Raw genomic sequence first — 23093 nt, 5'->3', positions numbered from 1 at the left:
CTTGTAAATAATGTTCAAATTGTTTTTGCTTTGTTCTTTGAGTGTTTTATTTCTTGAATATATTGCTTGTTTTACACTTTCTCAAAAACTGTCTTGAGGGTTTACTATACTGGCGGAAATGGAGTTTGTCCTTGGAATTAAGCACAGCTCCCATCCAAGCACAAGGTGCTTTAATCCCAGATGTTTATAAAGGACGGGAAAAAGAAGAAGAAGATGAAGAAGAATATACCCAAACCACATAATTATAAGACTGATTAAAAAAATTAAGTTTCAATATGTGGTAAAAATATAATATTAAGAACAATATACGTGGAGCGCACAACTATTGGGCATGTCTTGATGAAAATTTAAAAAATCATATGATATTATTTGATGGGATGCCCTGAAGGATAGGTACAGCTGCAAAATTGGAAAAACTTTCATTTGTTTTGCACAATGGTAACAACAGTTCAAGATGGGGATGAGTAAAGAGTTAAATGAAGTTGTACATCTAGTTTTTGTGAATTCTCATACATATCAGGCGTCAAAGGTAAAAAGAAATACAGCAGTAGTGCTCTGCAAACTTCCAAATCTTGTGCTACGTAAACTACAGTGAGAAACCATTCAGTACAAAGTGTGTAATGTGTGATGTGCACCCTGACAAATCCAAACTCGTTGAAACTATTAACTCACTGCAAGAAATTGTGTGCAGATCAATTGAAGAGAACAGAGTGTTAACTGACAGGCTAAGAAATACTGAAAGTGAACATAATATACTAAAGACTGGAAATCAGGCCAAAAGCGGGTGTAATAAAGAAATAGTTTACACAACGGCCGAAGATAATGTTAATAATACCATTACACCAATGCATGCTGCTGGCTGCACAGATCATAGCGTATAAATTCTCTTGTGCTGCATCAAAGTAATTTACCAGAAAACCATCAAATCATAGACCAAGAGAAAAAGGTTGCAAAAATTAAACAACCTGTGCTTCCCCTCCAGTCAAAATTGGCACTTAAAAAAAAAAAAAAAGAACAACATTTTTCCAATGCTCGAGAAGCTGAAAAATTTAACTAACACAACAAATGCCACTGGAAGAAAAGTGTTTTTACTGGGTGATAGTCTTCTTAGAGGTGTTTCCCACAAAATAAAAAATTTGAACAAAGAGGTACGTGCCATAGGTTATATCAAAGCAGGTGCTCGCATCAACCAAGTACTATCAACAGTAACAGATACGTCTCAAAAGATAACCACCCTACGTTGTGATCTATGTTGATTCAAATGATGTTGCACACAAAGAGGTTTTGCATGCCGCTAATGAATTAAGAACAGCTCTATACCTCCTGAAGCATTCTAATGTAATTGTGTTTGACATTCGACACAGGCATGACTTAATACAATCCTTGTGTGTAAACAAGGCAGTAATAGCTCCAAATATACATTATGCAGAAATCTGCAGCAGTTCTGTGAATAATCATAGGATTGAAGCTCACAAATTTGGTAGAGAACTTTACACCACTCATGGCCTTCACCTCAACTGGTATGGGAAAAATCATTTCGCCACTATAAGCTATGACATTATTGCAACTGCAAGGAACAATGTGAACCCAGCACACTCTGCTTGAACAAAGAGCGTACCACTACACGAGATAATTGTAGGACTCGGTATAGGCACGCTCAGAGGACAACGGGCAGGTGAATAAACAAGGTAAAAGTGTTTCTTCTCAATCACTCAGTGTGTGGAAACAGACCAAACTGGAGAAATCGGTAGTCAAAAATACCATGTCCAGACCTTCAACTGAAACTACTACTTAATCAATGTCCATGAGCCACGTGGTATAGATTATGCCGATGTTCTGTGCTTTAGTGAGCACGATACTGATTCTGGTACAGAAAAACTTGTGACAAATAATTATTACTTAGCTACATCATTTTGTAGAAAGTGTAAAGAAAGAGGTGGTATTGTCATTTATGATAAAAACAGTGTCACATGAAGAACAATTGATGTGGAGAATTATTGTTTAGAACAACATTTTGAAGCATGTGCCTTAGAATTTGTAACACCAAAGCTCTAACACTCCAATGATTTATTTTGGTTTTTGTTTAATTTAATATTACATCATTAAGCTTCTGTAAATGTTTTTGATTGAATAGATAACACAGAATTGTATACTCCTTTCTTTGTAAGAACTTCGATGTCATGATATGATTCTATGCAGTGTAGCATATCTGTCATTTAAATTCTTTGTCCCATTTGGAGGGAACAAAACTTACTGTATATAATTGTAATTTCTGTGTGAGTAATTTTTTGCAGGAATGTCAATATGTGCAAATGTTCTGTTTCATTCAATGCATTTGTTTGCTGTTATGTAAACTGCTGATCCTCACTTAGGGTTCTTAGTTAGTTTGTATGTAAAAGGTGCTGTGGTTCCCCTCAGGAATGGAACTGTGTTAGCGCGCGCAAATTGTGGTTGGTCTAAGTAGAAAAGGTGGAACTGAGAACCAGTTGGGGGCGAGCCACCAGTCGGGGGCGAGCCACCAGTCGGGGACGAGCCACCAGTCGGGGACGAGCCACCAAACTGTGCACTGCCATGTAATAGTTGCATATTGTGCTGGTTCCGAGAGAGGTTTTTTTCTGCTAATTTCCAATGCCTCGGATGGATGGATAAATAGCTGGAACTATTCTGGAATTTGTATCTATCATCGCCACCAAGAAATGACAGAGTCCAGCAATTCTACCTGCAAATCCATCTACCAACATGCAGTTGCCACCACATTGCGCAATCACTGTATCAGAATGCTATAATAATGTACAGTGAAGGATCAGCTCATCGGATGTTTTAGTGTGCACAAATATAAGGTAACTTATAACTGAATTTGTGTCCCTACCTTGATTTTTTCCTTATCATAACACCTCTCAGGTTCCTCTCCGTTTGAACTAAAGTGATTTCCGAGTGTCCCTACTGAAATAACATTAAAGCCCATTGTTTTAGCTAATTAATGCCTCTTGAACATAGTAAAAAGAAAATTAAAAGTTAATAATACTTGCTGAAAGTAATTTTCCTAATAAAACTGCTTATTAATGTATTGTTGCCAACTTCAAATTAAGAGTTCGTAAGACTGAGGCTTATAAAGTTTTGCTTAGTAAATGATCACATTACTGCCTGTTGTAAATCGCAGAAGGTGAGTCAGTATCTTACATATATGTTAATTTTACTCTCAAAGTAGTAAAAATGGAAAACTGCAGTGTGTAACGTTATATACTCATGTTTGCTAAGTGTTTTTCTCTCTTGTGTATTGGAAATGCATATTATTAATATAACAGGATCCACAGTTTGCCGATTGTGTTAATGCTAGGTAACAAGTAATGGGAAGACCACTAATTATGAAAAACATTATTTCTTTATTCAAATGATAGTGAGAAGCAACCTGTTAGTGGATCCCAATTAACTTTCATTTTAAATAGTAAATTAATTAACTGAGAGAAACTTAACCTATATCCATTTAATGATTCTGCAGTGAATAGTAATAATAACGTTATAACGACCATTCAGTTTGTGTAAGCCCTGAAAGTAATAGTGTGTTTCGGTATCTGTTATAATTTTGTAAATAGTTTGTGCTGCTCTAACTGTTAGTTTTAATTTTACAGTAAACATGTGTATGTGTCAAGAGTTCACTGCACTCGCGTGTGACAAAGTATAGGTTGTGTTTATCCATTAACGTTATTAATAACTATATTCTGGAACGATAATGTTAATCATTCTCTTGCCTAGTTAGGCTGGCGACCGTTTTCTTTATCCGTTGAACAGTGCACATAGGCAAAATTTTGTTTATTACTGTTCAAATATTTACGTAATTCTGACTAAGCCACCTCTGGTAGGTACTACACGGTCAACATAACAAAATTCCACTCAGAGGGTAACACTGCTCTGTTGCTTTATACCATAATTGCTTTGACAAGATAATTTTATTTCATAACCTGCTTCAAGCTTTAAGGTTATGGTATAGCAGTAGCAGACGGAAGTGTTATAAATTGTCTTTGAATAACTCTCATATATCAGTAGTTACAGTGTACAGAGCACCTTCAGGGAAATTTAATCTCTTTTTGAACAATTTAGATGCTCTCCTAATATAATTATTCAAACATGAAAGAGATGTGATAGTGCTTGGGGAAATTTAAACTTTCTAACAAATTGCAGAGACAGACTAGAACTAGAAAATCTGATGACTACATATAATCTTGCTTCTGCAGTTAGCATCCCTACTAGAATAACTTCATGTACAAGCACAATGATCAATAATATATTTATAGCCCAGACTAAAATAGATGATACAACAACCAGGCAAGTCTTGAATGGTCTCTCTGAGCACAACAGGCAAAGACTCACTATCAATAGTGCAAGTATCTGCGAGAATGACAGTGGCACCAACTGGAAAATAGCTAGGACAATTAATGTAGAAAATATCCAGACTTTTACATCACATATCCAAGCCACAGACTGGAGACCTGTGACAATTTAGAAAATGCTAATTCCAAGAATAATCTTTTCAGTAGTGAAGTGGCACTGATAATTAGTAATAGTAATAGTAGTAGTAGTAGTAGTAGTAGTAGTAGTAGTAGTAGCAGCAGTAGCAGCAGCTTTATTCGTCCGTAGATTTCTTTTTAGAAGGGTATAGGACATGTCAAACTATTTAGAAGTTTAGACCAATTTAAAATAAGCTAATTCGTATACACATATATTTATAGACTTCTAGTTAGAGACAGTCATTAGATTATACTCCCGGTATACAATACTTTTTTTTTACAAATAACTTATTAAATAATGTAATGCCACACTGTTCACTCATATCTCACTATCAGTCAATGCACACACTTATACACACACCGTTTCGTAACACTTCACGCACTTCTCACACACACACACACACACACACACACACACACACTGGTGATCTCTGGACCATTTTCTGTACTGCAACTTCCCATTTGCTATACTGAAAAACTGAGTCAGCAACCCTCCAAAATGAGTAAGATGTTGAGCTCAGAGGGAGGAAGAGGTGTTAGTACTGTGCTATGCACAGCTTGAGAGGAGAGTGTTTCTAGAAAGGGGAAGAAAAAAAAAGTGAAGGTGTTATGTGGAATGTTGGATGTTTTATAATCATCATCATTATTATTATTTATTTGTATAACATTTTTTTATCAAACCCCTACTCTGTTTTACCTAAGTAATCCTTCAATGTATAAAACATATTGCATAACAGGTACTTTTTAGCTGCCTTTTTAAATAAGTGTATTTTTGCTATTTCTTTAATCTCTTTTGGTAATTTATTGTATAGTTTTAATCATTGGTAGAAAATGCTGTTTTGAGTTTTATGTTTATTTTTTTCTTGGTAAATGTAAGTTGAGTCTATCTCTTGTTGCATGGTCATGGACAGAGCTGTTTGTGCAGTAATTACCAATGTTATTTTTGATGTGTACAACTGACCGGTAAATGTATTCACTGGACTAGTATTTTTGGTTATTATTCTTATGGCTCTTTTCTGGAGTTTGAAAACTGTGTTCATATTTTGTGCATTTTTTCCCAAAAAAGAATGTCATAGCTAAGAATTGAGCGTACATATGAATAATATGTAACTAAAATACACTGCATATTACACACTGATGATAGGATTCTAGGGGCATAACATGCTGATGACATTCTGTTTGCAAGTACCTTTGTGTGTTCACACCACTTCAACTGAGAATCAATATTCATTCCTAGAAATTCTGCACTTGTTACACAATCTATAAAGGTTCCATCTACATTTAATTTAACATTGTCATTTTTCCTCTTCAAACTGAAATTCATGGTATTAGTTTTATTTATATTCAATGTCACTTTATTGCTTATTGACCAATCATAAACTTCCTTCAGAGTTTCATTTGCTTTCTCAGCAAAGAGTTATCTTGTTTCCTTAGTGACTATAATATTGCTGTCAGCAGCAAAGAGAATTTTTTCACCATGAGTAACACCACTGAGCAAGTCATTTATGTATATCAGGAATAGTATTGGTCCTAACACGCTACCTTGCGGAACCCCTATATTAATTTATTTTGGTACTGATAAATGTTTTATTAAATGTTTACATCTACTTGAAGTATGCGTTATCTCTACTCTTTCTTCTCTATCTGCTAGGTATGATCGAAACCAGTTATTGGCTACCCGCCTTATTCCTAACACTTCTAATTTATTTAATAGAATCTTGTGGTTGGTTGTATAAAATGCCTTAGAAAGATCCAAAAATATGTCTCTGACACACTTATCTTTATCAAGAGCATCAAGTACAACTTTTGTGAATTCTACTAAGGTTGATTCCATATTTTTGCCACTTCGAAAACCAAACTGTGATTCACTTAAAAGATTGTATTTATTCACATAATTCATTAAACTGTCTTTCATAATTGCTTCTATTATTTTTGAGAATGCTAGCAGCAGGGAAATGGGCCAGTAATTTTCTATGTCTTCTGCACTACCTTTTTTAAGCAATGGTATAACTTTTGCCTTTTTCAGCTGCTCTGGAACTGTCCCTGATGTGAAGGATTTATTTATTCTATTTGATAAGGGGCCTTGTACAATCCCTATGCACTGTTTCAGTACATACATTGGTACTTCATCTAAGCCTACTGACTTTATATTTTTTAGTTTTTGAACAGTTTTATTGACGTCATTCTCTGTGGTTGGAAGTAACATCATTGTATTTAGTGCAACATTATTTACAGGTGTTATATTTGTTCCCCCCCCATGAACCATGGACCTTGCCGTTGGTTGGGAGGCTTGCGTGCCTCAGCGATACAGATGGCCATACCGTAGGTGCAACCACAACGGAGGGGTATCTGTTGAGAGGCCAGACAAACGTGTGGTTCCTGAAGAGGGGCAGCAGCCTTTTCAGTAGTTGCAGGGGCAACAGTCTGGATGATTGACTGATCTGGCCTTGTAACAATAACCAAAACAGCCTTGCTGTGCTGGTACTGCGAACGGCTGAAAGCAAGGGGAAACTACAGCCGTAATTTTTCCCGAGGACATGCAACTTTACTGTATGATTAAATGATGATGACGTCCTCTTGGGTAAAATATTCCGGAGGTAAAATAGTCCCCCATTTGGATCTCCGGGCGGGGACTACTCAGGAGGACGTCGTTATCAGGAGAAAGAAAAATGGCATTCTACGGATCGGAGCGTGGAATGTCAGATCCCTTAATCGGGCAGGTAGGTTAGAAAATTTAAAAATGGAAATGGATAGGTTAAAGTTAGATATAGTGGGAATTAGTGAAGTTCGGTGGCAGGAGGAACAAGACTTTTGGTCAGGTGAATACAGGGTTATAAATACAAAATCAAGTAGGGGTAATGCAGGAGTAGGTTTAATAATGAATAAAAAAATTGGAGTGTGGGTAAGCTACTACAAACAGCATAGTGAACGCATTATTGTGGCCAAGATAGTTACGAAGCCCACATCTACTACAGTAGTACAAGTTTATATGCCATATAGCTCTGCAGATGATGAAGAAATTGATGAAATGTATGATGAGATAAAAGAAATTATTCAGGTAGTGAAGGGAGACGAAAATTTAATAGTCATGGGTGACTGGAATTCGTCAGTAGGAAAAGGGAGAGAAGGAAACATAGTAGGTGATTATGGATTGGGGCTAAGAAATGAAAGAGGCAGCCGTCTGGTAGAATTTTGCACAGAGCATAACTTAATCATAGCTAACACTTGGTTCAAGAATCATAAAAGAAGGTTTTATACATGGAAGAATCCTGGAGATACTAAAAGGTATCAGATAGATTATATAATGGTAAGACAGAGATTTAGGAATCAGGTTTTAAATTGTAGGACATTTCCAAGGGCAGATGTGGATTCTGACCACAATCTATTGGTTATGACATGTAGGTTAAAACTGAAGTAACTGCAAAAAGGTGGGAATTTAAGGACATGGGATCTGGATAAGCTGAAAGAACCAGAGGTTGTACAGAGTTTCAAGGAGAGCATAAGGGAACAATTGACAGCAATGGGGGAAAGAAACACAGTAGAAGAAGAATGGGTAGCTCTGAGGGATGAAGTAGTGAAGGCAGCAGAGGATAAAGTAGGTAAAAAGACGAGGGCTGCTAGAAATCCTTGGGTAACAGAAGAAATATTGAATTTAATTGATGAAAGGAGAAAATATAAAAATGCAGTAAATGAAGCAGGCAAAAACGAATACAAACGTCTCAACAATGAGATCGACAGGAAGTGCAAAATGGCTAAGCAGGGATGGCTAGAGGACAAATGTAAGGATGTAGAAGCTTATCTCACTAGGGGTAAGATAGATACTGCCTACAGGAAAATTAAAGAGACCTTTGGAGAGAAGAGAACCACGTGTATGAATATCAAGAGCTCAGATGGCAACCCAGTTCTAAGCAAAGAAGGGAAGGCAGAAAGGTGGAAGAAGTATATAGAAGGTTTATACAAGGGCGATGTACTTGAGGACAATATTATGGAAATGGAAGAGGATGTAGATGAAGACGAAATGGGAGGTAAGATACTGCGCGAAGAGTTTGACAGAGCACTGAAAGACCTGAGTCGAAACAAGGCCCCCGGAGTAGACAACATTCCATTAGAACTACTGACGGCCTTGGGAGAGCCAGTCATGACAAAATTCTACCAGCTGGTGAGCAAGATGTATGAGACAGGTGAAACACCCTCAGACTTCAAGAAGAATATAATAATTTCAATCCCAAAGAAAGCAGGTGCTGACAGATGTGAAAATTACCGAACTATCAGTTTAATAAGTCACAGCTGCAAAATACTAACACGAATTCTTTACAGACGAATGGAAAAACTGGTAGTTGCGGACCTCGGGGAGGATCAGTTTGGATTCCGTAGAAATGTTGTAACACGTGAGGCAATACTGACCTTACGACTATCTTAGAAGAAAGATTAAGAAAAGGCAAACCTACGTTTCTAGCATTTGTAGACTTAGAGAAAGCTTTTGACAATGTTGACTGGAATACTCTCTTTCCAATTCTAAAGTTGGCAGGGGTAAAATACAGGGATCGAAAGGCTATTTACAATTTGTACAGAAACCAGATGGCAGTTATTAGAGTCGAGGGGCATGATAGGGAAGCAGTGGTTGGGAAAGGAGTGAGACAGGGTTGTAGCCTCTCCCCGATGTTATTCAATCTGTATATTGAGCAAGCAGTAAAGGAAACAAAAGAAAAATTTGGAGTAGGTATTAAAATCCATGGAGAAGAAATAAAAACGTTGAGGTTCACCGATGACATTGTAATTCTGTCAGAGACAGCAAAGGATTTGGAAGAGCAGTTGAACGGAATGGACAGTGTCTTGAAAGGAGGATATAGGATGAACATCAACAAAAGCAAAACGAGGATAATGGAATGTAGTAAAATTAAATCGGGTGATGCTGAGGGGGATTAGATTAGGAAATGAGACACTTAAAGTAGTAAAGGAGTTTTGCTATTTAGGAAGCAAAATAACTGATGATGGTCGAAGTAGAGAGGATATAAAATGTAGACTGGCAATGGCAAGGAAAGCGTTTCTGAAGAAGAGAAATTTGTTAACATCGAATATAGATTTATGTATCAGGAAGTCGTTTCTGAAAGTATTTGTTTGGAGTGTAGCAATGTATGGAAGCGAAACATGCACGATAACTATTTTGGACAAGAAGAAAATAGAAGCTTTCAAAATGTGGTGCTACAGAAGAATGCTGAAGATTAGATGGGTACATCACGTAACTAATGAGGAAGTATTGAATAGGATTGGGGAGAAGAGAAGTTTGTGGCACAACTTGACTAGAAGAAGGGATCGGTTGGTAGGACATGTTCTGAGGCATCAAGGGATCACAAATTTAGCATTGGAGGGCAGCGTGGAGGGTAAAAATCGTAGAGGGAGACCAAAAGATGAATACACTAAGCAGATTCAGAAGGATGTAGGTTGCAGTAGGTACTGGGAGATGAAGCAGCTTGCACAGGATAGAGTAGCATGGAGAGCTGCATCAAACCAGTCTCAGGACTGAAGACAACAACAACAACATATTTGTTTTGGGGAATTTTTGCTGTAACTTCTCTGTAATACTTGAAAAATGCTGGTTTACATAGTCTGCTAAGTGTTGTGGATCATTTATTACCTTATCCCTCTCCCTTAGCATTATGTTATTCTGTGTTTGTTTGCCTCTCCTGGTTTCCTTTTTGATAACATCCCAGACTGTTTTGCTTCTATTCTCCACATTATATATTATTTTGTCATTACATGACTTTTTTGCAGCAATCAACACCTTCCTGTAGATCTTTCTGTATCTATAATAGAAATTTAAGAATTCTGGATCATTGTGAATCTTTTTCATGGAACTGAGTTGTTTTAGTGTTTGGGAGGACTTCTTAATACCTGCTGTTATCCATCTGTTTTTGTGAGATGTTGATACAGACATGCATAATTTTGGAAATGCCTTTTCCAAGTTCAGTTTAAACAACATGGAGAATTTAGAAAATTTCATAATCACATTGGTTTCCTTATACAATTCATCCCAGCTTAATTTTTCTTTTATTTTGATTTCTGATAGATGTCATTTTTAGGCTTGTAGTTTAGGGAATGATTCAATGTCTGATTTTACTGTTGTTATTTGACAGAGATGGTCTGATAGTCCGAGATCTTTTACAGCTACATCACATTTTTCCCTGTCCATATTTGTGGCCTCATGGTCAATTACTGATGCAGTCATTGTAGTAAACCTTGCTGCACTATTGACCAATATGGACATGCCAAAACTTTGAAGGATGTTTATGAAGGTGATATTAGTGTTGATGTTAATGTCCCCACACAGAATTATGTTGACCTCTGTACTGGAGTCTTTATCTAGAACTTCTGTTAATTTATTGAAAAAAAGTGTCCACACTACCACTGGGAGATCTATACACACAAAATGATTAATTTCTTGGTGATATCAAGCCATGTTAATTTAATAGCTGATATTTTAAGTGTTTGTCTTCACTTACTGTGCTGAGGTCATGTCTTGATTTGAACTGTGTTCCTTTTCTGATATAAATGCATGATCCTCCACCCTTTGCAGTGGAGTAGTTCTGCAGTAAAAGTTTGAGCTTTCATACAATGATAATACTACATGTTAGATACCTATGTCTCTACACCAATACTCAGTAATACAAACTACTGTGCAGTTCAAAGATTGGAGCTCAACTTCTAATAGTTGTATTTTACTTTTTATTGATTGCATGTTTTGATGGAGGATAGTTAAGTCTGTGAAATGCCCCATGTTTCTCTTTCCAATGGTTTTTTAATTCTTTGTGACATCTGGTATCTGTGATACTTGAAGTGTTCAAATCTATCTTGTGAGTGATTGTTTTAGTATTTTTTAAACTGCCGTAGATACTCTTTAGGTAGGGGAACCTGTTGGCTGGATTTATCCTAAAAAAGACCTATTTTTCCTACCTATGACAACAGGTATTTGACCATGTGTGGCCTGAGATCCACCCCCTATATTTTTATGAATCAGCTGTACCAATCTTCCCTTCCCAGTCCTGTTTAGGTGTAGGCCATGCCTAGTGAAACCTCATCTGTTGATAGTGCTGTTGGGCACCAGAGAAACATGAGCAAAGTTGGTTGTCCTCAGAGCCATCCCTAACCCCACATTGATTTGCCTCGCAGTTCCATCAAGGTGTGGTCAATCATGATGCTGGAACAGTTCAACAAAGTGTATGTTGGTGCCATGAGTCAGGGAAGCTATCTCGTTCACGTCACCACCTATGTCATATGCCCCATCCCTGTGCAAACTGTTTCCTGCCTCACTCGCTATCACTACATGGTCCTCTTTTGTAAGTCCTTACATAAAGACCCTAGGTCCTCTATCACATGACTCAGCCCTGCATTTGGCTTGTGGATAGTAGTGGCCTGGTATGCTGCCCCTAAACTTTCCTGTAACTGAGGGCCTACACCTCACCCATGGCTACTACCTAGCAGCAGCACTTTCTTCTTCCTAACATTTTGTACATTCCTAGGCTTCTTGGCCTTGGTTGAAGTGTGCTGCACATTTTGTGCTCCTCGTTCTACCTGAGGCTCTCTTCCACTTAACTCTGGCAGTGGTAGATTCAGATCGTGTTCTCTTTCTTCCAATCCTCCTACCAGCTGCCAGTTCCCAACCACACTCCTCCCCCTTACCTCCCTTGATCCTTATCAGTTCCTTCCTTGCTTCCTCCAACTGCGCCTGAAGTGCACAGATTTTTTCTTTCCTGTTCCCCAATCAAAATGTTACTACTGCATATTCTGCAGTTCCAGGAGAGAGCCTCTTCTGTTCTCCCAACGTTCCCCACTGCATGCCCCCCCCCCCTCCCCCCAGTGAAAGTATTCCCAACAAGATTGGCAACAAATCACTCTACTCGATATCCTGTAACAGCTCCTACATTTCTCACTCATGGTCAGTTTTGAAAGAATAGTCAAGTTTAAAGAATGTTTTAAATTTGTCAAGGACACGAGATTAGCTGTGTGTAAGCAAAAAGCAACACAAAGGTCTTATGTTTGGTGGTGGTTGTTTTTGTACTGATACAGAGAATTTGCGTTATAAGACGTGTTTGGTCAGGTTTTTAAACATTAATAGCTTGGAAAATTTAGGCCTAGATCATGCCTATCTAACTAGTAAACAATACAAAATATGTTAGTTAAAAAAGGGTTAGAAACATTTAATTACACTTTTATTGTGACAATAGACACTGATGAAACTTGTAGCTGTCTTTTTGAATGAATTTTGCACTATCAAGAAAACTTGAATAGAATTTTTCATGTTTATGTCATGCAAAATTTTATTATTGGGACTTCAGCTGAAGAACAAGTTTTTTCAAGAACAATCTCTGCTGGAACACTAATATTCAGTTGTGTGACAAGAACAGACACTACAGCAAGTGAGGCAAAAGGAAACAAGAGCTGTACATTGCCACAAAAAATTCAGACAACTACAATCAGCTAAATCACAAAAAAATAAAAATAAATAAATAAAAATAAATACTGTAAAATACTAAGTAGAGCTTTTCAGAAGTCAAAAAGTTTGTATCTATGCTTCAAAATGAATAACACTAGTAACACACTCATAACATTATTGGAAGTGATAATAAGCGACAATGGTGCATATTTCCCCAGTAGGCCCCAAAATATTGTTCTCGGTAATGAAGGTAGACAAGTACAAAATAAAGAGATTGTTACAAAAATGTTTAATGAGAATTTTTTAAGTGTCCTTGAGAAAACAGGACACAATGATTCCTTTGAAGAGGCCTTAAAAATACTGAAAAGTCATTTTCTAGAGCAAATAGGTATAGCTCTTATAACAGTACAGGAAGTAAGAAAAACCATTATTTCTTTAAAAAGCAAAAATTCAATTGGTGTTGACAACATCTCCAAAGTATCTTCCCTGACAGGATGAAATATGCTACAGTAAACCCCCTATACAAAAACACTGATGCCTCAGATGTTGCAAATCATCATCCTCTCTCTCTTTTGACTTTATTTTCTACAGTCCTCGAAAAATTAATATATGCCAGGATACTCAGTCATCTAAAAATCTTGGCAATAATTATTAAAAACCAGTTTGGATTTAGAGAAAGTATCTCTGCAATCAAAGCTATATTTTCATTTATCGGTAATGTTTTGGAATGACTTGACAAGAAGATATTGCCTGTGGATATATTTTGCATTTTGTCTAAGACCTCTGACTGTGTCAATCGTAGATTACATTTAAAAAAGCACACCACTATGGAATCCGAGAACAAATGGGCAATCCTATCTACAGGGCAGACAACTGAAAATAGTGTTGGATGGTAACAATACACTGGTAAGAGGGGTAAGAGTCCAACTGGGAAACAGTAAAGTATGGGGTTCCACAATGTTCTGTACTTGGTCCCCTGTTACTTTCCATATATATCAATGACCTACTTTTGTCCTCAAACAAAGCAAGCAACTTTACAGTGTTTGCAGGGACACGTATTGTGAGGCAGTAAGACATCCTCTGACGTAGAATTAAATGCCAACCAATTACCTGAGGATGTTCTGAATTAGTTCACAGTAAATTCTCTATCAAAAACTTCAGCGAAACCAATTACATTCATTTACGTTCTGGTCACAAAAGCCCGCACGAGATAAACACTGCAAATGGGAACCAGCAGATAGAGAGGGTAGATTGTTTGAAATTCTTGGGCATACATACAGATAACAGACTTAACTGGGGACACCACATCCACCAAGCCCTGAAAAGGCTTAGTTCAGCAACCATCTGGATAATCGCCAAAACTGGAAACATCAATGTCTTAAAATCTGCTTACTTTGGCTATTTTCATTCACTTATGTGTTATGGAATAATCTTCTGGGGCAATTCACCACTGTCGAAAAAAGTTTTGACGAGTCAGAAAAAGGTTGTCCGAATTTTATGTGGAGTGCCTCCAAAAATGTCATGTCATAACCTTTTAAAGCAAATAATAATACTAGCCATTACTTCACAATACCTGTTTTCAATCATGACATTCATGCTTCACAGTCCTCCTCAATATGAAACAAATGGCACGTACCATCTTCATAATGCAAGAAGGAAATGTGATATACACTGTGACCTGAAAAATTTGTCTCTGGTGCAAAATACACAAGCACAAAAATCTTCAATGCACTTCCAAGTAATATTAAACATCTATGAGGTAGTAATGTAACATTTACAAGTAAATTAAAGGAGTTATTGCTTGAAAAAAGTTTCTTTCTCTAGAAGAATTCTATAGCAGAGATAGATAAGATTATTTACCATGTATTATTGTGTATTTCTGATTCAATATATCTTCTGCTTTAATTAGATTAATTGGTGATCTGTAAGTCAAGATGATGGTCACTTTTACTCTGTAAAAAACTGTTTGGATAAGATCTGAAAATTGTATCTTAACCCCTGTTTGAGAGTGTAATTAGAACTTACTGACTGTGTTACTTTATTATTATTTACAAATTGTATTCAAAATCTTTGTTTATTGTCCTGATGGAAACAAATGTAATAATGAATTAAATGTTTTGACTCATTCCACATCCATTCGTTACCACATAAAAATGGATTTATGGAACACATATTGCAATAAATAAATGTTCTATGTGAAGTGTGAGTGTCATCTTATATGTGCACATGTTAAATAATAATTATTGTTGTCCACTATTAAAACAAATAACAGGAGGAAGGAAAAAGAAAAAAATGAGTAGAAGATATGACCAAAATCACAGAAAAATCATAGGTCTGATAAGAAACGTAGTAAAGTCCTTAGAATCTATTTGTAAATGAAGTTTGCAAGATATTTTTCGTTTGTGTGACAAAACTGTCTCAGCCAAGACAAAAAGATAAAGCACTCGCCAAGTATCAGGAATGTATAAGAAGCTTCAACAGTAATTGCTGATTGGGGGTTAAGGGATTAAACAGTATGGTCCTCAACTCTTTGGTCAAGAGGGATATGGAGTTAGAAATTTGATCAATTTCTGAAAATATGTAAGAGTGATAAGACTGGGATATTAAACGTCATATCCATGCCAGAGCTGAGAAATACTGTAAGGATGTGTAAAATATATGGGTGAGATCAGTACATAGGGCGGAGCAGATGAGGGGACTCTTAGGTCTCATCTGTGGTGAGATCAATCACACCTACATCCAACTCACCACCAACCCAATTAAAGGCAAAGACAGTCATAAAGTAAAGAATCCCTTCTACACAGAAGATTTGTAAGAATAAAAGCAAGAAGGCTAAAAATGTAATGGTCATCAGATGAACCAGCAATAATAAAACAAGGTGAGAGAAATAATCAGGCAAGTGTCCCCATGTGATGGGGCCACCCCTCCCACAGTTGTCCCACCCCTGTCATATTTCAGTTATATTCAAATCATTAATCAGAGAACACACCCCTCATTCATTGAACTGTTACCCCTAAACTGGAATAAAGGGGCGGGGGGGGGGGGGGGGGGGGTGCACTAGTTCCGTCTAAAAGCAATTAAAATACAGTAACAGACAGACGACTAAGTTTCTGGCAAAGGAGGTAGGGTTGAGGGTCCCCCAGACCCAGACCAGCATGCAGCAGGAGGCACTGTATCCCACCAGATGTTCCATCTCCATCTGCATCTAGCATCACCAAACAGTCAGCCAGCTCATCCCCTGAGATACTCACATGACTTGAACCCAATGAATGACAACTTAGCAAGCTGTATGACTAAGATCAGAGAGAAAGTCGTGAATAGCAGATATCTCAGAATGACAAGAGTACCATCAATCAACAGCCTGGAAACTGCTCATTGAGTCACTACAAATTAAAACATGGCTGAGAGAGGTCTGATACATAAAGTTTATGACTCTGTCGATGGCTATCGGCTCTATCGTAAAAACACTGCATGTTCCCAACAACAAATGTTATTCCTATCCTATCCATGGTTTTATAACCATTGGTGCAAATGATGGTAGCACTCAGATAATCCTGAAGAACTGAGAGGAACAGACATTTAATGATCGTGGGGGTGCCTGGAACTTTAGGTCCTTGAAATAGATTGGTCTCTATTCTTGATCTGCATAGGTATGGAAAAAACATGGGGAGTAATTCCAAAGAGGAGGTCACAGAAGAGGGCTTCAAGGTACATTCCAACAGATAATCTCACCTGAGAGCAAGGGCCAGGGGGTCATTGCACCTTGTGTGTGAAAATAATTTGACAAGTTGGACTGGTAAATTGCCATGTGGTGATTGCTTAAGTGTGCATGAGTTTTTATCAAAGAGGAGCCCCAAAAAACCAGGACTTTGTAAAAACATCCAAGTACTAGTTACGCATACAAGTAGTGTTCTGGGACAGGATGGACTGGGATATGACAACATAATTGCATGACTCATTTTTGAAGCCATGGGAAAAAGTTGAAGAGGAGGGTACCTTCGGATGGTGCCAATAACTGGCATTTAGCCAAGGCTCCAGATTTGGAGCTATATCAAATGCAGAAGTTCTTGACATATGGCATAGGGCTGGAAAACAATCCGATGGAGATAATTAGCCTACTGATGGCAATGGGTAAAAGTGTAACACACAGAATGGGGACCTGAGAGAAGCCACTCTCTTGGAACCATGAGAAGCTGAACAATGTACCTCCTCAAATCTGAAACAACTGCTGGGATAAAAACTGATGATAAAAAATCAGTAGGGAGTCTTGACTGTCCCTGTCATGGAAGGTAAGTAAAATGTGACAGTTCCAAATGGTGTTTTACGTAAGTCAAAAACAAGTGTAATGAAATGTTGATGTTTAGAAAAAGTCTGTTGGATTGCTGCTTCCCAAATTGTCACTTGTGGGTCGTCCCTCCCAGAAACTTCACTAGTGGGAAGGAAAGAAAAACCCGATGATTCAAGAACTCAGCATAATCAAAATGCTACCATCCTTTCACGCAGTTTGTAGAGGACATTGGAGAGACTAACTGGTCAGTAGCTGTCAATGGATGTTCTGGCTAAAGGACCGGGATGATGATACTATCTTGGCATTGTGAGGAGAAAACACCTTCTAGTCTAATATGGTTGAAAACTCTGAGTAGATAGTGATTTTGAGGAACATTCAGATATTGGATCATCTGATTACAAACAGACTTAGGGCCTGGGGCCATATCGTGTGACAAGCCAAGAGCCTCAAGCAGTTCCAATCAAAGGCTCATCGTAGTTTGGCAAGGCGCAGAGAGGGGGAGGAAGGTGTTAAGGGTAGGGAGATGTCTTAAATTGATCACTTATATGTTTTGAAGGTAGCTGGAAAAGATGATGATGCCAGCACTGTCGCAAAGTGGATTTCATGGCACTCAGCAAAAATCAATTGTTGGTACAAATACAACCTAAAGGAAGAGATCCAGAACAGTTGCTTAATTTTAGCAGCCCAGAAGATTATGGAGTTTGGCCAACCCCTAGCATGAGGCAGCAAATGTTCATAAGGAGGAAATGTGATACACCAGGAGCCCTTCTTACTTCATTTAATTAAATAGGAGACCTTAAGTGCAAAGCCACTTAAGTAAGGAGAGCAGATTGTGTTGTGAAAGGTGTTCTTGAGATGTTATGGGGCCCATCCACAATCCTAAACAATTGCTGTAATGTCTCTAGTCCTCCACAGCAGCAAATGGTGTACATGAATAGGAAAATAGCAGTTCCAACTGAGTGGGTTGCCATGTTGGAGACATCTCCCAAAACCTCCTCGATGCAATCTGAAGAGGGGGAGTGACAGTGGCAGCAGAGGTATACAACTGTGTGTTGGCTCTTCAAAGAGCCCAAAGTGCTAATTGGTCCATTGAGTGGACGTAAGAAAGCGGATCAGCAGAAAGTGGCCACTGTTACAAAGATCGTCATGTGGTGATCACTGTAGCGAAGCCACATTATTAGGAAATGAGGTCATAAGGTTGATAGCCAAAAAATTGCCATGGGAGGCATTGAAGTGGGTGGGAGTATGGTCAAGGAGGTGGCAAGATTAGGAAGATGGATTACAAGGAAACTTGCCAATCAGAAGGCCCCTATCAGGTAAAGTATTACTTCTGCACAGCTTTTGGTGCACATTAAAGTCCTGAAGTATGAGAAGAGGTGGGGAGGCATGGGAGAGGTTGGATTATGGTGGCCATCTCAAAGTAAGTACGTGGCCTGCCTGGAGGTATATAAATGTTAAAAATGGTAATAGCTGGGGTTGTTTGTGTTTCAGGGTGCATAGGTGGACAAGTGAAAAAAATTCCCGGATTTTTTGCAGATATCCCGTTTAAAAAGTATACGTTTTCCCGGCGAAAATACACTTTTCCGTTCTAAGTGGCAGTAGTTTTCCATAGATTTTTCCTTTGGAACTGTAAAACTTATCACTCCTTTGAATGGTTAACATTTTATACACTAACGTAGAACTTCCTGGAAAAAAAAAAAAATGGGGGAGAGAAGTTTTGGAAAGACCTTTGATGTGCAGCTACATATACGCTGCATATTTTTGTATTTTGAAAGTATAAATTTGAACTGTACCAAACACAGCACGTTAGTTTCCGGAGCGATGGAATTGAGATTGCCACATCCTTTCGTAAGCCAGTCATATCTCATGCAACGTGATCTCACCCGCCGATGACAGCAGATATTCAGAGCATAGGACACTTGCTATAGTCAGGCAATAGCAAGATCACTGTTACGTAGCATGAACACACAAAGAGGAAAAGTTAATGGTTTACATTAATATACATAGTATAGCTATAAGAAAAGCTAAGCTTTCACATATAATATTGGTCTTGAAGATTAATATGGTACAAGAGCAGCTAAGGTTTCACATGTAATATTGATCTATTTTGCATGTGTTATACATCACACAAATGTGCCAGTAAATTTAAAATAATGATATAAATGTCTGGTCTTTTGGGGTCGAAATTCTTGTAAGTGGCTGGTCCTCAAAGTGTCAATTTTAAATGCTCTTGATACAAGAAATTAATCCCACTTTTTCACACATAACATAATTCATCTTGAGTAAAAAGAAACTTACTTTGAAAGTAACGCTTTTTGAACCACCGTTCGCAATATTATCCCGAGACTGTTAGAAACAGATTCGATTTAGCAGTTGACAGAGAGCGCCAGAAAACAGGCATTACTGAGTGTGCGCAGCTGCAGTGGTGTAGGAAGCCTGCATGTTCTTATGTATAAAGCACTTAGAGAGGTTACATTATGCCATGAAAGAAACAGGACATCAGAGGATACTCCAAAAGCATCAGAATTTCGTAAACCATACAAAAAGGCATAATTCGGCTTGAAGTGCACGTTGGTTTTTTCCAGTCCCATCTAATACTAAGCTCTTCAGTGTGGTTTTTGGGATGTAAATTTTCTTGGAGTACTAGTACTTTACTATCTCATAATTAGTTCTTTATTATGGCATAATGCCATACATGGCAGAAGATGAAAACGTGCACTTTAAATTCAGTGAACAGTTGTAACTAGCGAATACTGTGGAATGAAACACTTCATTTCAAATCAATTGATTTCCTCAATGGAAAGATTAACAAAATCAAATATCTTTAGCAAACTGACAAAAATAACTTCATTGTTCCGCAAGGCGATTAATGTTTGACTGCTAAAAATTTGGAAATAAAATAAAATCATAAAAATGAAACTAATAATATATTTTTGCCCTCTGTAATTACATGAATGTATTATAATTCATTTGATAGCTCCCAGCTGCAGAAACCCATTTTGTTTTCATTTGACGTGGGAGCTGTAAACAAAGAGGAAACAGCTAAATCACTTACCGCAAACAGGGGTCAAGTGGAGACTAACCCCCTCCCCACTACAACTCAGAGAACTCTGCGCACGCACGAATCTGGTAGCTAGGGCGCGTGAGAAAAATTTTTCTCATTAGCAACTGGCTGCTTGCTGCCTATACAACTAACAGCCACACTTCCAGCTAGCAGGAAGCAGGAGTAGGTACTGCTCACATGCGAGTCAACTACAGATGCTCATGAGCCCGCTGGCAACTGGTCAAACGAACCTAATGTAAATAGTTGTGACATCACACTCATAGAAAACAGAGTATTGTTACTAAGTATTATGCAGTCTCTATCCTAAGGCCTTTGGCATATTTTTGCTGTTTGCAGACACTTGTGTGTGCACGATGTTTTGTTGTTGTAAATGGCACATGTCCTTTGGCACTAAAGTTTTAATTGTTTTTCCTCTCATTTACATTTTATTGCTGAAGTATCATTCTTTGCTAGAGAATAAATTCTTACAAGTCAAAATTACAAAAATTTAACTGAAAGATAAATTCCCAAAATTCCGAAAAATTCCCAGGTTTTACCTGGTTTTCTCATGGATGAGAAAATTCCTGTGTTTTTCGCGGATTGTATACACCCTATGTTTGTATTGCTACTGGTTCCAATATCATTTGGAGGGGAATCCACTCACAGCTGACAATCATGCGAAGCAATGTACAGACTTCTCCAGATAAGCTCTACGGATCAGTACGGTTCAGACATAAAGCATGGTAAGCTTGAAGAGTTGGGGAATGATCGACAGTGAAGTGTGTTTCTTGGAGAGCAACATAAATTGCAAAATGAGAGGAAATTAGCTGTTGTAGTTCTGGTAGTTTCATTGTACCATCATGTTCAGAGTGTTCAAATAAGTATGCAGGGGCCAGGAAGACACTTCGCATCTCGGGATCAACTGTCTTATCACTGGCGATGGTGGAAAAACATCAGTAAACAATGATGTGGAATCTGACGGCACAGCAGAATATGGCATTTCCATGTCACTGGAGTAACCCTCTCCACAGATTTCTTCCTTTTTTCCTTCACTTTCACAACTTTTGGCACTGAAAATTCTGACTTATCCAATGTGGGTGTTGGAATAGATGAAGAGCATGTAGTCCGGCCATAAAAAATGTCTGTAGCTCCTGCGGCCCCTGGCTTGTGTCACATCTCTTATCTGTGGATTACTCGGAAAAGGGTTCCTGAGAGAGGGCCCTGTTTCCGGTAGAAGTCAGAGGAAGAAGCTGATTCTCCAGATGGGCGTGAAGTTGGTGTCATTACTGCATGTAAGAAAGAACTGTGATAGTTCTGTGCATTCACAATTCCTTAAATGACGTATTATTTGATGTTTGAATTGTACTCTTGCTATTTTACAATTATTCTCTCGAAGATATGCTAATCTACACCTTAGATAAATTGGGATAATGCTGACAAACACGAATTTTGTTTAAGTATAACAATAGTTACTGCTGGTTTGAAGGTAATTTTCATAAATGAAAATCAGCACTACTAATACATTTATGAAGGTTACTTTAAAAAAAACTGTGAAGATGAGAATTTACTCTCTAATATATCCCCCCTTATCCCAACACCCTTCTACACTGAAGCAATGTTGGTCTTTCCTTCCTCCATTTGAATTTTATCTTTTTATTTATTTATTCTTCTCATCTATAAATGCCTCTGCTCCCCATTGTGTTTGCCATTTCTTCTTCTACTTCTTCCTCCTCCTCCTCCTCCTCTAAAATAATTTTTCTTCTTCTTCTTCCTCCTCCTCCTCTATAACCATTTTACAACTCACTTTATCCCTTACTGCTTCGTCTCAGAACTGAAGATATCAGAGTGATAATTAATGTGTTGAGCTCCTATTAGTCTGAAGTTTTATATCACATATTTCACTATATTTCTCTTCAAACAAGATAGGTCTCTATCAGGCTAGGTTATGCGTGTTTGTTATTGCATGTTCAAATTCTATTAGGTACGACATCTATTGCAAACCAAAGTTTGCTCCTGGGGAACACTAGAATTCTGTATCTCAGCTGGTGTAGGACAAACAGTGATGAGAAATCTCCATGTGTATGTCAATCTTTGTATGTCATAAAATATTGTACTGAAAATGTGAAAATGTATTTAAAAAAAAAGGAGCTTTTGATAAACCAAAATGATAAAAACAAACCTTTCAGATTTTGACAGTTCAAAGAGTGACCTCAGAGCCTGCATGACATGCTTATTGTTCATAATTGAATGATGCACTTTCACAACTTCCATCAGAGATTTGGGATCAGTAGTGCATTTCAGGTTCTGCATCAGCAAGTCTCTGGAAGTTTGCACACCATGGGAAGAAACATCTGAAACATAAAACGTGCTATTCCTTAAATTTAAAAATAATAATAATAATAAATAAATAAAAAATAAGAGAGAGAGAGAGAGAGAGAGAGAGAGAGAGAGAGAGAGAGAGAGAGAGAGAAGTGAACCAAAGCTTAAGCCAATGTGGAACATTACACAAAAATGGCTCTCGCATTTCCTTTTTCATTAAAGAAAATGAAAGTAAAAGAGATTTAACGAGAATTGTGTAGTGCATCCACATTTCTTTGCTAATTTCAGAGGGGAGTGCACAGACCAAGGAAGCAAAATCCACTTAGCAAACAAACGGTGACAGGGAATGTAGCAATGCAGTGGAGCAGCCCCCCCACTCACCCTTGCTTCCTTACTAAGGCTACACTGTCTGTGCCATGTGTGAATCAAGTGTCTAAAGAAGTAGGTCTCACTCAATGTATTGAGCCTTAAGTACTAAGAATGACCCATAATGGACTAAAACTCCTC

At 37.8% G+C, this 23093-nt stretch overlaps 1 protein-coding gene across 5 annotated transcripts in view; it reads right to left on the bottom strand.

Moving 5' to 3' along the window:
* LOC126266949 (uncharacterized) overlaps positions 1–23093 on the bottom strand; it is an 83468-nt gene that overhangs the window by 33600 nt on the left and 26775 nt on the right. For all 5 annotated transcript variants that reach the window (XM_049971661.1, XM_049971665.1, XM_049971664.1 and 2 more), the window contains one exon: positions 22447–22618. In XM_049971661.1, the coding sequence (XP_049827618.1) occupies positions 22447–22618 (172 nt within the window). The remainder of the gene's footprint in view (positions 1–22446; positions 22619–23093) is intronic.

The sequence above is a fragment of the Schistocerca gregaria genome, chromosome 4 (genome assembly GCF_023897955.1).
Source record: "Schistocerca gregaria isolate iqSchGreg1 chromosome 4, iqSchGreg1.2, whole genome shotgun sequence".
In the NCBI taxonomy this organism is placed as follows: Eukaryota; Metazoa; Arthropoda; class Insecta; order Orthoptera; family Acrididae; genus Schistocerca; species Schistocerca gregaria.
This window is presented reverse-complemented; position numbering and strand designations above follow the sequence as displayed.